The sequence below is a fragment of the Pavona decussata genome, unplaced genomic scaffold, assembly GCF_977016875.1.
Source record: "Pavona decussata unplaced genomic scaffold, jaPavDecu1.1 SCAFFOLD_161, whole genome shotgun sequence".
NCBI lineage: Eukaryota > Metazoa > Cnidaria > Anthozoa > Scleractinia > Agariciidae > Pavona > Pavona decussata.
The window spans coordinates 3,381,292-3,395,444 of record NW_028145572.1 but is presented as its reverse complement, the minus strand read 5'-3'; the positions used below and the strand labels follow the sequence as shown (position 1 = coordinate 3,395,444).

The 14,153-nt window shown below is 38.2% G+C and overlaps 3 protein-coding genes across 3 annotated transcripts; 2 read left to right on the top strand and 1 right to left on the bottom strand.

Annotated features, from left to right (window-relative positions):
* Window positions 1-1,590: 1,590 nt before the first annotated feature.
* On the bottom strand, window positions 1,591-3,200 carry LOC146464846 (galanin receptor type 1-like). Its single transcript, XM_085129417.1, has one exon. It carries the CDS (start codon window positions 3,009-3,011, stop codon window positions 1,998-2,000), a length of 1,014 nt encoding a protein of 337 aa, XP_084985543.1. The 5' UTR covers window positions 3,012-3,200; the 3' UTR covers window positions 1,591-1,997.
* Window positions 3,201-5,668: 2,468 nt separating this feature from the next.
* Window positions 5,669-8,482, top strand: LOC146464845 (adrenocorticotropic hormone receptor-like). The gene has a single exon (XM_085129333.1). The coding sequence runs from the start codon at window positions 6,737-6,739 to the stop codon at window positions 7,793-7,795; it is 1,059 nt and encodes a 352-aa protein (XP_084985459.1). The 5' UTR covers window positions 5,669-6,736; the 3' UTR covers window positions 7,796-8,482.
* A 199-nt stretch (window positions 8,483-8,681) lies between these two features.
* LOC146464844 (adrenocorticotropic hormone receptor-like) lies at window positions 8,682-10,236 on the top strand. The gene has a single exon (XM_085129334.1). The coding sequence runs from the start codon at window positions 9,010-9,012 to the stop codon at window positions 10,048-10,050; it is 1,041 nt and encodes a 346-aa protein (XP_084985460.1). The 5' UTR covers window positions 8,682-9,009; the 3' UTR covers window positions 10,051-10,236.
* The last annotated feature ends 3,917 nt before the right edge of the window (window positions 10,237-14,153 follow it).

The following is a 14,153-nucleotide window of genomic DNA, read 5'->3' as shown; positions in this document are numbered from 1 at the left end:
CGAATTTCTGTTTCATGCAAAAGATTCGGAGTTTAGCGAACAAGCTTCAATTAAAAACTGTCATTTCCTGAAGAAATGCTTTCTTTAACCTAAAGACACAGCCGACCTTCATCGCTTTCGCGAACGCCCTTGGAGGCCGGCCGCAGCGATGACTACGATCGTACGTATTCGCAGACTATGCCCTCTTGGAGGAATATTTAAATGTGACCTGGGCATCTCTCAAGACACAAAAATCCATCCTGTCTTCAAAAGTGCAAGACAGATATTTTTCTTCGTGGTGTGGAGTGACTGATATGTAGCTGCGTGTAAAATTATTTAGCCCTTGAGCAGGACTCCGAAATCATTACTTCGTCGAAAAGGAATGTAGAATTAGTTCCCGGGACATGAGGTAACCAAAACAAGCCGTTACGGTTTGATAAATATCTTGCTCTGATTGGTCAGATATCAACTTAGCACCCGCAAATGCCGGTGCCATGAGGTAATAAGCGTTTCATGTGATATTTCATGGAGTTTAAGTAATCTAAGGTACCCATGTGCATCGAGTGTATCCGCGCTATTAATTTAAAACAGAAAAACCAACGCCATGTAATTTTGTGGCTGGATGTTTCAGTGAGAACTTGAACAATGTGAACTGGAATTACCAAGGCATTTATTTTGATCAAAACAAATATTCACCCGAGTTTATAAAAAATAGTTTCAACAATAATTCTGGAAAGTCCAATTTTTTTGTTGCTTTGTTTTGAACTATTTTTTTCTCGTTAATTTTAACCTGTTATATTGGCTTTTAAAAGCCAGAGCGTGTCCATTCACTACACAGGCTCTCTTGACTTGTCAAGTTGGCAAAGGTAAACCCATGACTATTTTTCCTTCCCTATTAAGACACAAACCAGAATTCACATTTTACCCAAACATGAACTAAATTGAGAGAAATATTGTTTGGCTTAATGACGAGACACCGAGATCCCAACCTCTTCCCGCTACGATATTCGTCTTTCTCACGCTTGTAATTGAGATCCCCTGAAGCTTGTCAAGAACGTCGTTCAGGCAGAACTCCCGCATTCATAATGAATAGCCATTATTTGATGGAAGGATATACACGGCAATTTTTTTCACAAACTGCTTTGAGTAACGCATGATGTCCAAGGAAAAATATCGATACATATTTTGAAAGCCCCCCCCCCCCCCCCCGCCAAAAAAAAAAATAGTTATTGTGTATTTTTTTCCTGAAAGGCGCGAATTGGTTGTTTGTCTTTTTAGTGTTTTCCAGCACCGCGTTATCGCCAAATACTTTCGACTTTTAGAATAGGAAAACGCAATCCCATCTTGAAGTAAAAAAAATAACGCTTTTATCGTATTGAAACGTGAAACGTCTTGACTGAACTGATTGGGGAACATTAATATCGATGCTTTAGTTGTTAGTATATTGCGACGCATTTTGGCCCACAGCAGCCGAGCAAAATTACTTTCATCGGCCATTTGCTTAGACAACTTGCAGACTACAGGGAACCAATAAGAATGGGGCTCATAACCAGGAATAAGCCGGCAATACCGACATGCATATTGCCCTCATAATTCACCTTGGATTTATTTTGGTCCTAGTGTGGAGAATCTGTGTTAATATTAAAACCATTTAAGTTTAGTGATCTCATCCTTTATTCTTATAACCTGTATACTTGTTTAAATACTAACACTGTTAGGAGAAATTTGATATCAATCAATAGTGTAGCTTAAAAGCGCTAATTATATAATATTATTGTATCTTCAGTATCTAATTCAAGTGACCTTAACATTTCCGAAAGAGCATGCGCATAGGGCGCCAATCAGTAGTCGGCATCTTTTTAGCTCTCAAGAGTTTCCTCTTTAATGTTTTGGCTCTCTCCCACGAACAAGCCACTCCATTTAGCTCTTTTAACATTAATTTAAAAAGCCACAACTTTCTTTAATCTTCGCCATTAAATGGCGATTGAACATTGTACACTTTCTCCATGTTGTGTTAACTAGCTTACAGAAGTTGTGACCCTTGTTCGAATTCTTCTTATAAAGAGAGGTCCTTCCACTCGAGAGCCACTACACAGGCAGAGTTTGTTCTTAGCAAGTTTCCAGCAACCTTTCAACGCCCGACGGTATTTTGGCATTCGCCATGCATATATGAAAGGATTAACTGCCGAGTTCAAGAAAACAAACCGTGAAGATACCACATCAATTTTATGAAACGTTATCGACTCATCGCTGATCTGGCATGCGTCGCAAAAGTACGCCAAGTGAATCATAATAAACTGCGGCAAGTATGTGAGGAAAAACATCGACAGAATTATCAGAATAGTGACCGCCATGTTTCGCTCCCGAAGTAACGCGCGTCGGTTGTTTTGCTGAGACGCTTGCCCGTTTGAGTTGAGTTCACGCGTTAGTCGTGCTAATACTCGGAAACCTTGCGCGTATATTGCCGTTAGTAGGAGAGCAGGCAGCGAGAAGTGTGTGTGAACATAAACAAGTATGTATGTCTTTTCTGGGATATCAGTTGCAGGCAAAAAGCACAGCAAAAGCGATATCACCCAAATTACACCAACAAACATGTACATCTTCTTCTTTGTAATCATTGTTTTGAATTCAATAGGATTGTTAATTGCAACGAAGCATGTTGTAGATAAGGCCACCATGGTCGCACTGCTTACAAAAAGAGTTGTGCCGAGGACATAAGACGCAAACATTCCCACCCAGCGCGGAAGAGGAACTTGTTGTAGTAAAGAACGATAGACATCTCTAAATGCTACCAGCGAAACCACGCACAACCCAACAATGAAATCGGCCAAGCTCAAATTTGCAATCAGCAAGCAAGGTGGAGTCCGGAACGACTTTTGCGGGTCGCTGTAGATTGTAGCGAGCAGAATAAAGTTTGCTGTCACAATGATGGCTGACAGGAAAGAACCAAATATTGCCAAAGTGAGCCAGAAGACGGGGTCATCTATAATTCGTAGGTAGAAATCAGATATTTCATCCGTAGAATTTTGCATGGCCACTGCTACAAGTAGCTTGCGCTCTTTACGGTGAATAACCCGGGTAAATATACAAATAAATAATCACTCTAAATTATTCTGTTCGCGTGAGGGAGTTTAAAGGGCTGAATGAAATAATTAACGTCAGAAACAAATACACTGCAAATATTGCAACATAATAAATTAAGAGTCCCAACTGGTAGGAGGCGGACAAGTTGGCTATTATATTTTACAAGACTGGTCGAGGATTCAAGCTCGGATCTACCGTGAGGCAATTTGAGTTAGTGGTCAGAGAGCCAACTTGATCCCAGAAGCCCCAGATTTTGAAGGCCGACGCCATCACTGTACTCTATCACGCAGCGTCTTGGATATTCTAACAGCTGTCTAGGGTTAACAAATGTATGAATTTCAGATATTTCACTCTCAGTAATCCCAATATACAAGAACTGGCATCATTAGAAATGGGCCATTAAACTACAAAAGCGAAACGATCTTTGAGGGGGGTAATAAACTGCTGGTAATGACAAAATATTGGTAGACTGGTTTTAAAGAGTGAACAACGCATTTCCCGTGCTGTAGAATCAAACTTAAAAAGGTTAAATTTTCAAGTTTGTTTCAGTTGTAGTCGTAAGTCTATATAAAGAAAAATATATAGTTTAAAACTACCAAGACAATGTTTTGTGGGGGCAAACGTTTCGATATCAGCTAATTTTGATTTGGTTGATGGGCGCCAACAAAACACTTTTCTATCTGCTTTAGGTTGACTAAAAGTTGATTACAGTTGAGCAATATGCTGTTGATATTTACTTTACTTTATTCATTTAGTTCAACACGGTAAAAATTTCAGTAAATATGCAATAACTATAATATAATAATTCATACAAAGTCAAAATAATATTAATACTGTTTTGCAAAGCCTCCGTGTGGGAGGCTGCTTGACTATTGCTATAAAATCGCTCGATTTCCCTTTAAAGGCACCCGACTGAGTTTATTGTGTGCAGGTTTTCGGACAAGCTGTTCCATAAAATGCCCCGCTATTAAAACTTCTGTTTTAGGTAGTTCGTACGCGGTTGGTAAGTTCAATTTCGTCTCCGCATTCCTTAAGTTAAATTGGCTGTTACAGATATCGATCGTAAAAGAAATTTTGCAAGTATTCCGGAAAAGCCTTTGATTGTTCTAAACATTAGCATCGCCGCCGAGTTGTAGTGCATTTGACCAGCGGCCAATACCCATTGACCATGCACAATATGAGCAACTTCATGCATGTGCCAATAAGAAAACATGCTAAAAGGTTATTGCTATAATATCTCTCTTTCCCTCCTTTATTAAAAAAATAGGCTTACTGAGTGAACACTTAACTTATTTTTTTCTTTTCTGTTTTAGGTTTTCGACTTTTTGCGTGAAACAAAATGGTGCGTCCCTTTGTTACTGTGTATAGGTTCTGTGCAAGTGGCAGGATAAAAAAAATATATCGAGAAGTGTCAGAAATGTTTGAAAAACACAGACGTTTGGGGTATATAACCGTTCTTCAGAATGGAAGAAAACCGTCCAACAAATTTTAGCTTTAGCAAGGGTTATTGGTGTCCAAAATGAATCTTGGGGGTAACCATGCATTTTTCAGAGATTATTAAAGTTCAATTTGAAAAAAAAAAACAATAACAGCAAAAAAAAAACAAAACAAAACAAAAAACAAAACACAACACAACAAGAAAAGCAATGACACAAACAAACGCAATACATTGCTTGGTATTCTACAGCTTTTTGGAATTATTGTTGCTCCTGTGTTGCTTAATTGTCTCTAAATAATGCACCGCCCCCACCCCACCCCCCCCCATCCCTCCCCAATTTTCTCTCTGGATTCCCGTGGCCCCGTAGTACTAAGCTCTCCTTCTCCCACATGGCTATCAACTGCACAAAATACTTCTGTATTAGACGGGACTGTCCTTAACTAGCTCGCCGCGAATAATAACAGCTACTTGCAGGTTAGTGTGCATGTAATCCTTTTCGTCATTTTCTTGTAATAAAATCTCTTCCTTGTTGAATAGAATAGAACAGAATAGAATAGGATGGGATAGAATAAAATAGACAAGAAAAATAGAATGGAATGGAACAGAATCAGTGAATAGAGGGTCTCAAGGGGTGGAGGCATTTACGGTTGAAGGTTAATAATTTGGCTTTTCTGCGACTAACGGTTAATTTCTCTCAGTTACGATTAACAGACATCTGAAAAAAAGTCAATTGTTTTACTGACATTTTTTTCCATTGTTGAAAAACACAGTTAAGGTCTGTAGGTCTCTAACGACCTTTCCCGGATGAAAAAAGGTTGAAATAGGGTACACCAGCCACTAGAAAAGACACAAAAAGTCCTAACAAGCGGTCTTGACAATCTCTAAAATGCAAATTGTGGATAGGAATTTTTTCACAATTAACTTTTTTTACGACTAACAGTTAAAATTTTCAATTTTTTACTACTAATGACTAAAATTTTTTGTCATTTTACAACTAACGATTAACCCCATTGAGATCCACTGAATAGGCAACTGTATTTAGGCATGAAGCCTTGCTTGCTAAGGGGCTAGACTATCTAAATCATTTGAATTTCGTATATGTTTAGGGATGTTCAGGCAAGAAATAAATCTCGTATCCAGGTTTAATCTTGTATTTTCTTCTGAACATGAGAGATCTAAGTACATGAAGGTAAAAACATGAGAAGAAGAAACTTTATTAACATGTCAATGCCTTATAGCCTGGGAAAATCCCATACTAATTTATTGACAAGTTTCTGAGCTAGCAATATCAGAGAACAAGATATTGACCCGGCAGAGTTTTCTCATGTGCCGCTTCACTGGCTTCATTAACACGAGTTCTAAAGAGTCTGAATAGATAAACTTGTGCTCGCTGATTCAAACCTGATATCTTTACAATGCCTTTAAAACGAGATAGGAAGCACAGAGATCCAATACAACCACCTTAAAAACCCTCTATTGTAGCTGGAAAACCTTGCCTTGTGAAACTCGCTATGCATCTAGTGTGGACATTTTTAAATGTAAAGTTTTAAATTTTTTAATGAAAATGTAAATATAATTTATTTATTATATTTAAATTTATTTTAAGTTAGTAAGTCGTAGTATTCCTTATAAATTGTATAATTATCATTTTTTATAAGGTGATTTGTTTTTATATGGGGTCTTTAGAACTCTTTTACAAATCGTCCTAATGGCTATTTTTCTATAGTTTCCTTGTTGATTAATTAATCGAGTGAAAGTCATTTTAAAAATTGCAATGGATAAATAAATAAATGCATTCCGCCTAATGCTTCTGGGAAAATTGCCTGGTGGGTTTTAGTTGTCCTCCCTTCGTTTTGCATAACTGATTTGCATGTAAATAAGTTTCCTATCAGGATGTTTTCTTTTTCATTTGAAGTCTAACAAAAGAAATACAAAACAGTCAAAACAACAGGAAGTTGACATGTTTTTAACTTTGAATTAATTTTCTGTAATTGACGAAGCAAATCAGTTTCAATTTGTCGCTTTTCGCTCAGGGAGTATCTGTCAAAACCTCCAACTTACACGTCCATCTGAAAAGATTATACACTAAGGAAAATTATTTTCCTCAGTACATTAAAACAAGTAATCGAACTGCCAAGACAACACCGAGACAACGTCGTGTTAGAGCCTGCCTGTAAGAGGAACTGAACAGCTGGTTTGTTATACTGGAAAACCTGAACTGTCTTCTCAACAACAATGGCCGCTCACAACTATTCAGATCCAAATGAGGATTTTTATCTGTCATTAATCGATGATCCAACCTTCTGGTTAGGTTTGGCCGTGACTGGCTTCATCTTAGCTACAGTTATTGTCATTGCAAACTCATTTCTGGTCTTCACAACTTACAAGGATCCTCGAAAGTCGCTCCGCACTCCGCCATCTTTCTTGATTGCCAATTTAGGTGTGTCGGATTTGCTCCTGGGAATGTTCAATGTATTTCTTGTGGCTGTTAGGGATGTTTATCGTTACAAACAGGTACATATGCCTTTTGTGGTGGGATTTAAGGCACTTATCTACACTGTTCTCATTACAACTATGTTCGTCAGCAGCAATTCAATAATTGCATTATCAGGCGCTTGTTATGTGGCCATTAATAAGCCAGTGGATTATAAGAACATAATAAGCAAAAGAAGAACAAAAATATATATTGCCGTATTATGGCTAATATCGATCTCAACGTGCGTTCTTCCTATCACGGGCATGTCTGAGAAGACATATACAATGATTTATCTTCACACGCATGCTTCACTGCCCGCTATTATATTGACAGTTATCTACGTAAAAGTGTTTCGAGCTATTGCGAGACGTACGCGCGAGCTTCACCTAAATGGAATTGTCTCTGCTATAAACAGCGCCTACGTGCTTGAACGAGAGCGAGTGATGTCTGTTACGATTATCATAATCCTGTCGATGTTTTTTATCACATTCCTGCCCCAATATATTACTCTTCATTTGCTTTACTTCTGCACAGTTTGCCAGCAATCGATAACTTTCCACAAAATTGATGTGGTTTTTTCTCGGTTTCTGTTCATAAATTCCGCAATAAATCCATTTATCTATGCGTGGAGGATACCAAGGTATCGCCGAGCTTTTACGGATTGCTGGAAGATCCTACTAAAACGACGGCGGCAAGTATTAAGTTTAGATGGGAGCCGAAGAACAGAACAAACAGAGAGAAGCCTTACATATTTAGGAAACACTCACACTGAGGAAAGCAAGCACAACAGTAGACAAAGCGACTGTACTTGGATTTAAAACCAATGATTGCAACAAAAACAATTCACGGAAACTCATCGAAGAGATTCTCCCCAGAATGCTAATGGAGCAAGTTAAAATCCTATCAAAATATAGTAGTAATATTTTTTGCGTAAGCTCTGCCCTAACTCCAAGATCTTTTTCGTTTTAATTTTCATGGGCCAAAACGGAAAATTTTTGTACAACATTTCTCAGGCCGGTAGGGAAACATTTTTTATTTCTGGCTGAGAAAAGAGTCACAAAACTCTACACAGCCCTTTGAGGGGGCACTTCATATCCTTATGTGGGCGAGTAGCCAAAGACATTTTGACACGTTTCCAAGTGAAAGAGGTACCACACTGTTTGCAGGCGAGAGAACGATCACGCAACATAAATCGTGGCAGAAACAGGCCATGGATATCAAAATTCAGTGACCAGATGGTCTGGTGAGATGTCTCTCGATTGTGGATCGAAACAGGCAACATCAAAAAGGAACACGAAAATGTCAGAGGATAATGAGAAAAGAGGATTAAAATGTGATATCGCTGACAGTGGCTGAGGATTTAAAAAAAGTATTTAACCTTTGGTCAAGTTGATTGAAATGTAAGATTGTTTTTGATTGTTTCATGCGCATTTGAATATTTCATGAAATTTGTGCATTAGAAATGTTATTATTATTATTATTATTATTATTATTATTATTGTTATTATTATTATTATTATTATTATTATTATTATTATTATTATTATTATTATTATTATTATTATTGACTCCGTAGCAAAGAAGAAAGATAAAAACCGAACAAAATAACACGACTGGCCGTCCTCTTGGGAAAGACTGATAAAACCTAAAGCCTCTCATGGTTAGTTTAAAAAACAACAACATGAAGTTGTTAGGCACGAATGACCCTATATTCTGATTCTAGAAAATTACTGAAAACTGTTAGTTCACCTGCACATAGGCATGTTAAAAAAGCGTAGAAAAATGCAAATTTTAGAGCACACTTCATGACTGTCAAGTTGAACCTTCAGCGGAACTCATGCGTAACTCCTATTTTTGGTTTTGTTTTAAAATATTTTAATACACCAAGCGCGTGTGCAATATGAGTCGACGACAACTCGACCACCCTGATATTTAACTCAAACCGGAGTGTTATGCTAACTTGAGTATCAGTGATGTAATGAAGATTGAGTTACAGAGTCCACCGTCACAGTTCAGGCTGAAGTAGAAAACAATGACCCCGACAAATGCGTCTGATCCAAACTTCGACTTTTATTTGTCAATTATCGACAGCAGAGCCTACTGGATGTGTTTAGCTATCTTTGGATTCTTTTTCGCCATCGTAATTATCACAGCAAACTCAATTCTGCTCTTCACAACTTACAAGGATCCTCGAAGATCGCTTCGTTCTCCGCCATCTTTCTTGATTGCCAATTTAAGCGCGTCAGATTTACTGCTGGGATCGTTCAACGTTTCTCTTGTGGCCGTGAGAGATGTGTATCGCTACAACCAGGTACAAATGCCTTACCTTGGGGCATTTAAGGCAGTTATGTACACTGTTCTCACTACAACTTTGTTCGTTAGCAGTAATTCAATGATTGCCATGTCAGTGACTTGTTACGTGGCTATCGGCAGGCCCTTGGAATATAAAACTATAATAACGAAAAGAAGAATCAAGATTTATATTGCTGTATTATGGGTTATAGCTTTAGGAACGTGCATTCTTCCCGTCACGAACGTATCCGAGGAGACATATACGATGATTTATCTACACACTCATGCTACGCTTCCCGCTATCTTGTTGACAGTTATCTACGTGAAAGTGTTTCGCGCTCTCGCAAGAAGGACACGCGAGCTTGAACTTGAAGGCTACGACTCGATGGCGACCAGCGCACTGGAACGTGAGCGGAACATGGCCATTGCAATTATTATAATTCTTGGTTTATTCTACCTCACATATATTCCTCAATACATTACTCTTCATCTGCTATACTTCTGCAAACCGTGTCAAGAATCGTTGACTTTTCACGAGATTGATGTCGCGTTGTCGAGATTTTTGTACATAAATTCAGCGATCAATCCATTCGTCTATGCTTGGAAAGTTCCCAAGTACCGCCAGGCCTTAATTGACTGCTGGAGAATTTGCCGGGGCAAATTAAGAGGAACTTCTGAGAGATCGATTTCGCTATCAAACTTAACTGTTCACGGACGATTTTTGCAAAATAGGAGCCGAGCACAAAGCCAACTAAGTGAACTTTCCAATCTTCAAAACTGACTGCTAACCGAGACTCGGTAAACCAAATCTAAAGACAAATGATGTTTTTGGGAAACTTTAGGAAACTTTAAAGGGCAACAAAGCAAGTGTTGTTCAATAGTTTTTGCTCGAATGGTCACCGTTAAGGACATCATTCTCAGCCTCCAACACTTACAGTAGAAGATTGAAAAGGTTAATGATAATCAACAGTACAATAGGAAAGTGTTTTTCAACAACTTTTCAACAACAACCACAACAACAACAACAACAACAACCACAATAATAATAATAATAATAATAATAATAATAATAATAATAATAATAATAATAACAATAATAACGTAATAACGTTTTTAACTTATTTGCACATTTAAAATTTCTGAATGCGCATACAGCGTAACGAAACGCAATAGGAAATATAAAGCATTATTTAAGTCATTGTTTAAAACCTTCAGAAATATAAATGTCGAGCGAAAATTTAAAAGATGACAAAGAGTAGGCAGTTTTTTAGAGAGTTCGAAAGTGCAGGTGCAGAGTATGAGAACGCGCGTTGTACTTTGTACTTTGCTCATGTCACACTTTTTGAGTTTCGCCCACGGATTCTAGAAGCTTGAAAAGATATCCTTTAAACACGGAGCGATCCTATAAGACCAGGCTGAACGGTTCAGACTGTCAATCAAAAATCCAAAACGCGCGTATAGGATTGGTTGATTACCAAAAATCTTATTTTAGCACGTTCAAGTTCCCGCAAATTCAATTCGAAAGGACGTGACGAGTTGGCGGAAAAGCTGTTTTAGTTCGAATTATTTTGTTCAAAGTCAGTCCCACGAATATGGCTACAGGAGAAGAATTTAGAAAGTTAAGTTATCCGTCTATTTTGAGATCGGAAATTCATTTATCGGCTGGTAAAATCTTATCCTTTCGAGATATTTCCGAAATGATTAGGATAAAGTTCGTAAACAAACTCTGTCTCGAAATAGGTTGTTCTTCTGAAACCGGCTTCCGAGATGGAATCGCTTCGATCCTTTGTTTCGTTTAGTGGGGGAGAGATAAGTAAAGACACAAAGTCGTAGAAACGAAGCCTAAAAGAAACAACGGAGCGGGAAACGGAGGAGAAAAGTGAAGTGTCTGAAGCGGCGAGCGATCGCACGCAAGACGACGGAGCTGATAATCCTTTTGAAGCCGGCCTCTCTCTCTATTGTTTACTGTATATAATAAAACTTAGAATATATTTGGTACTGGCTAATTTTAAAAATGATGTGAGAGCCATTGCCATTATCATTTCATCCATAAGATACATGACAGCAACATCGGGTCGTGTTTTGTTTATATCTTTGGTGATTTTTCGAATTAGCAAATTATTCAAATATGCATGATCAGGTACGAAATGTGTTTAGATGTTTTTATTTTTGACTTGTGCATAAAAGTTTAGAATTTATTGCTGCCACTTCCAGCGAATTAGTAAAGTTAGTTTTCACGTACGTGATCGATAGATACACAAGCAGTAATAAACTTGAACCCGACATGACGACTCGAGCGGCCGTTTAGCGGAAAACATCTGCTAAATTTTGAAAATCCTGCCAGTTTTGGCGAACAACACAAACTCGTTTTGGTTATCGGCATGTTCAGATGGAGGGATGCAGATGTCCAGTTCGTCGCAGGCTTCAGTTTATAATGGTTTCGATCTTTGTACTGTGTATTTGGTAGAAGGATTTCGAATTTCGAGGTAAGTTTCGTATAATCTTTCGATTGCGGCAACGAAACTTGATTATTTCCGTTATTATCGTTAATCTCGCTAATTTCTGGTGTTTTACAAGATATATAGTTAGCGTTTAGCTTATTTTTATTGAAAAATCGATACCCTCTTCGATTTTACAAACGATAGTTCTTCTCTCTTTTTTCCTCGACCGTTACCGACGCCATCCACCATTATACTGATCCGTTTGGAAGCCAACAAAGCGCTTCAAAGGGGCGTGTCCTTCCCTTTTATAGGATCGCTCCGTGTTTAATAAACATTATACAATGAACTGTGTAAAACTCGCGTTTTGATTGGTCTAGAGGAGTGTGTGATTAGAGTATAGACGCACGATTGACGTCATCGAGTGGTGTGACAGGTGCACGTGATCAGAGTCTAGAGTCCAGCCAGAGCGACTGGTCAACAAAGTTTTGCAAACTGTTTTTGCGAGTAGCGGACAAACACAGGCAAATTTTCGCAGGAAAGGAAAACTGCCCAATTAAAAATTGGACAAAGACCGCTGAGAGTGACCTCAAACAGGATGGGAAAGCTAGAACTTTGTAGTGACGTGAAAGGGAAGCAAATATTTGTCGAAATATGTCGCCGATAAAAATCCGGTAATGGCGAAAAATCGATTACAAATCGCAGTGAAACGACTTACATGCTGTAATATTTTGCGGTCAGGATTTCCTTCTGGAAAAAAGGTTAGTTTTGAAAAAATTGTTAATGAAATTCTTTCGGATTATACTCTAATTTAGAAGATCACAACTGCATGTGTGCAGTAGTCTAAAACTGAGTTTGTTGGAAATGTTTTGACTCAGCTCAGGCAACGCGATGCCCGCTCACGAAATGTGTTGAAATGTCTTGGTTATTGTATAAAACAAATAGATCCCATTTTGCCGTGGGTCTGTCCTCTGATAACGCACAGAGGACGTCAAAACGTGGCGAGAACATCAGTCACGCTACTCGCCTGCGGCTCGTAGCGTACTTCTTTGTTCTCACCACGTTTTGACGTCATCTGTGCGTTATCAGAGTACAGACGCACGGCAAAATGGAATCTATTTGTTAAGTACCGCAGGAAAGTGTTTTTCCAATAACCGTATATTCTGGTAACATTTTGGGATTTCGCCCGCGGACTCTTGAAATCTGTAGAACCTTAAAAAGGTCTCCTTTAATAAATAGTACCACTTTTTATCACTCTGGTCTTTTATTGAGAGATCTTCTTTAATTTAATGTACATAATTTGTGAATGTAAGAAGGCTAACAGTGGTGAACTGTTTCAAGGAATTCAGTAGACCTCGGTCGCCTACAGCAAGCTGTATTAAGCTACCAATTATTCCGACATCAAGTGATTTCACTGAGTCCCTGAAACGTTCCTCTAGCTTTTATTTCTAAAACTTCCCGTTTCCTCATTCTATTTTCGTTTCGTGTTTGTCTGCTTGACCGCTTTATTTAGTTACCCAGTCACTGGAACTTTCTTCAAGCTTTTATTTCTAAAACTTCCCGTTTCCTCATTCTATTTTCGTTTCGTGTTTGTCTGCTTGTCCTCTATTTTTAGTTACCCAGTCTACTATATAAGAGAACCCACTTATGACACGTACTGATGCCTTTGTTTAGTAAAAGCAACACAAAGGAGATGATTACATTGAGTTGAGTACAAAAGTCTCCTGTCATTTTGAAGTGTGTTCCGACAAGCGCGTAATATGTACCAAATATCATCTAAACTAGTTCATCAACTACCCCCACTGACCCACGACCTACAATCTTGGACACTTAAGGTGAAAAATTAAGACCACCCCTTTCTCTATGTCAATGATGGAAAAAAAATGGCAGGTTTAGGCATGGATTTGGTGCGAATTTAACATTGGGGCTGAAGGGGTTTATTTGTCCAAGACTGAAGCCAATATACGTTGGTGAGGTGGCCAATTTGGTAACAAACGTTTTTCATTCCGTTTCTTAATCCTTCCTCATTAGCAAGTCTATATTTACTGTTTTGTAAAGTAGTTACACGGGAACATGCACACGTCTCGGAAGCAACATCCACTTATGGTTAGAAAGAAGATAATGTTGTGGCTGTATTAAAAATATTTTCACGTTTTTGCGGCAAGTTGAATCGCTTCCGAAGTTTGTTTCTCGCGTGGAGAACGTTTACTGATTATATTTGACTCTTACGTAGATTATCTTGAGTGCGTTAAGCAAGATGGAATACAATTTATAAAGAAATGAACAGACACAAAACAGAGAGAATGAATGGGCAAACATCTTTCATATTCTTTTGGCTGGACAGAAACAATTCACCAATGGTAGCCTACGTTTCGTATTCAGGTTTAGGAACCAATGCAATGACTAAATTGAAAAAGGTCTTTTGACTTTGTCACACTTCCATTAC